The sequence below is a fragment of the Haliaeetus leucocephalus genome, unplaced genomic scaffold, assembly GCF_000737465.1.
Source record: "Haliaeetus leucocephalus isolate CR32 unplaced genomic scaffold, Haliaeetus_leucocephalus-4.0 Scaffold517, whole genome shotgun sequence".
In the NCBI taxonomy this organism is placed as follows: Eukaryota; Metazoa; Chordata; class Aves; order Accipitriformes; family Accipitridae; genus Haliaeetus; species Haliaeetus leucocephalus.
This window is the reverse complement of record NW_010972953.1, coordinates 1,710,416-1,712,616: the sequence shown is the minus strand read 5'-3', so window position 1 is coordinate 1,712,616 and position 2,201 is coordinate 1,710,416. Positions and strand designations below refer to the sequence as shown.

The 2,201-nt window shown below is 66.3% G+C and overlaps 1 protein-coding gene across 1 annotated transcript; it reads right to left on the bottom strand.

Moving 5' to 3' along the window:
* Positions 1 to 6: 6 nt before the first annotated feature.
* On the bottom strand, positions 7 to 2,072 carry LOC104837266 (interferon alpha-inducible protein 27-like protein 2A). Its single transcript, XM_010576310.1, has 5 exons — positions 1,836 to 2,072; positions 1,421 to 1,483; positions 1,001 to 1,039; positions 455 to 616; positions 7 to 125 (listed from the first exon to the last, which is right to left on the bottom strand). Exons 2-5 carry the CDS (start codon positions 1,422 to 1,424, stop codon positions 7 to 9), a joined length of 324 nt encoding a protein of 107 aa, XP_010574612.1. The 5' UTR covers positions 1,425 to 1,483; positions 1,836 to 2,072.
* Between the last annotated feature and the right edge of the window lie 129 nt (positions 2,073 to 2,201).

Genomic DNA, 2,201 nt, shown 5'->3' with positions numbered 1-2,201 from the left:
CAGACATCAGTGAGGGTCCCGGGGGGGATCCGGGGGGGGGCACAGCAGGGCTGTCACAGCAAACCCGATGGCAGCCCCGATGGCTGACACGGCAACCTTCACAGCTGAGGGGACTCCTGCTGCCCCTGAGGAAGAGGAGGAGAAATCAGCCCGAGTCCCGCCCCCCGCCCAGACCCAACCCCAGCCCCAGCATGGGGCCCCCACTGCGCCCCATTAGCCTGGGGGACCCCCCCGAGGAGGAGCAGCCCCCCCCCCAGACCTCACCTCCCTGCTGCCAGGCCAGCACAACCAGCGGGGCCACCCCAGGCACCCCAGAGCAGGTGGGATCCCGGGGGGGGGTCCCCAGTCCCACCGCCACCCCAGGTTCTCGCCATGCTGCCGGTACCGCCCGGGGAGGCCAAAACACGGGGCCCACGGTGGTGACCCCCACGGGGACCCCACTGCGAGCACTCACCGAGCGACTGCGCTATGGCCACCAGGCTCTCGGCGGCCACCCCCCCGCCGTTGGCCTTGGCAGCTAGAGACATCATTCTGGCGGCCACGGATCCAACCATAATTCCCGCTTTGGTGAAGCCCAGAGCGTACAGGGCTGCTGGCACCACAACCGTAGAGAGTCCTGCATTGGAGAGCAGCAGCGGTGACACTCCTGCGGGCACGCGCGTGTCCCCAGGCTGCAAAACCCTCAGCCCTGGGTCGCTCCTCAGCCACGCGTGTCCTCCTGCCCCGAAATGGGGGGGTGCATGGAGGCAGAGCTCCAGCTCGCCCAGGACGGCTGGGAGCAGAGCGACTGGTGCAGGTTCCCAGGGCCAAACCTCCCTAGCTGGGGTATCGATGGGGTCCTCCACTCGGGCTTCTTGGGACAGGCCAAGATACAGCTTTTTGGGGAGGGGGCGGCACCCCCCGAGAGGGGTCTGTGTGTGCAAAGCAGCAGTATGAAGCTCTGGGAAAGTGATTTATTTCCACATGGTGTCAGCCATCCCTGTGCCCACCAGTGCCTTACCGATCCCTACGGTCAGCCCGACGGCAGAGCCAACAAAATCTGTAACAAAGGAGAGATCGAGGGCGGTCAGGTGGCAGGGCTGAAAGCGAAGGCGAGCTCCTGCTCCTCCATCCCCTGCCTGCACCCCCAGGCCCCTTCCTGCCCACTGGAGCAGCATGTGCCCCTTGCCAGGAGCATCTCAGCGTCTCACACCACCAGGAGAGTGGCTGCACCCTCTCCAAAATGCCAGGGAAACAAGTCCTTGCCAGCACAGCCCTGATGCCCGTGGCCAGCCCTGGCCCCGTCCCACGAGAGCCCTGAGCCCCCCTGTGCCCTTCGCTCACAAGCAGAGGGAGGTTTGCTGCGCACCCAGGGGCCAGTGCCCCGTGTCCTCCACGCTGTCCCGCTGCGGGACCCGTGCCCCCGACCCCATGAGCTTACCCATGGTGGGCTGGCCTGGGGGGCAGCTGCCGGAGCAAGAGGTGTGCCGGGTCTGGTCTGAGCCTGGTCCTTCAGGGAGCAAGAACAAAAGTTTCTTCTTAGGGTGGTGCGGGTGGTGAGCGGGGCCGTTGGGGTCTTGTTCTCCTGCCCGGGTGTCCCCAGCCACCCCCCCCCTCCCACCCCATCCTGCCCCCAAGAGCCCCCAGCCACCCCACAACACCAGAGACCCACCAGACCCCGTGTTTCTTTCCCAGCCCAGGGCTCCCTAGCCACTCTGCCAGCCCAGCGGGTTGAGCAGCCCCCCCGCTTTTGTCATCTCTCCCTTGGAAAAGGGGTGCTGTCCCCAAACCCCCATCGTGGGATCCCGGCACCCCAGACCCCCCACTGCGGGACCCCGGCACCTTGCACTACCAACCTGTCCGTCTGCCAGACTGACGAAGAGGTCAGTGCTGCCTGCCACTGTTAGCAGGGGCCCCCGGGTGACGTCAGGACAGCAAATTTCCAAGAAACGGCTCTGCTGAGTTTCGGTTTCTTGAATTTTTGATCCATCTTGGTGTTTACTCGGTGTGCCTGGTTCTGCTGGAGCAGGAGGCGGCCGGGCAGCGGGGCTGTGGCTCCCCAGTCCCTGGGGGTCAGACCCTGGGGCTGTCCCCCGGGGGGAGCCCTCTCTCCCCTCGACCCCCTCACGGGAATGTGGGAACGGGAGGTGACGGGGCTGCGGTTTGGGGGATGTGCTGGGCGGGGTGAGGCTTCTCACGCCTGTGCCGTGGTGGCTGGGGCT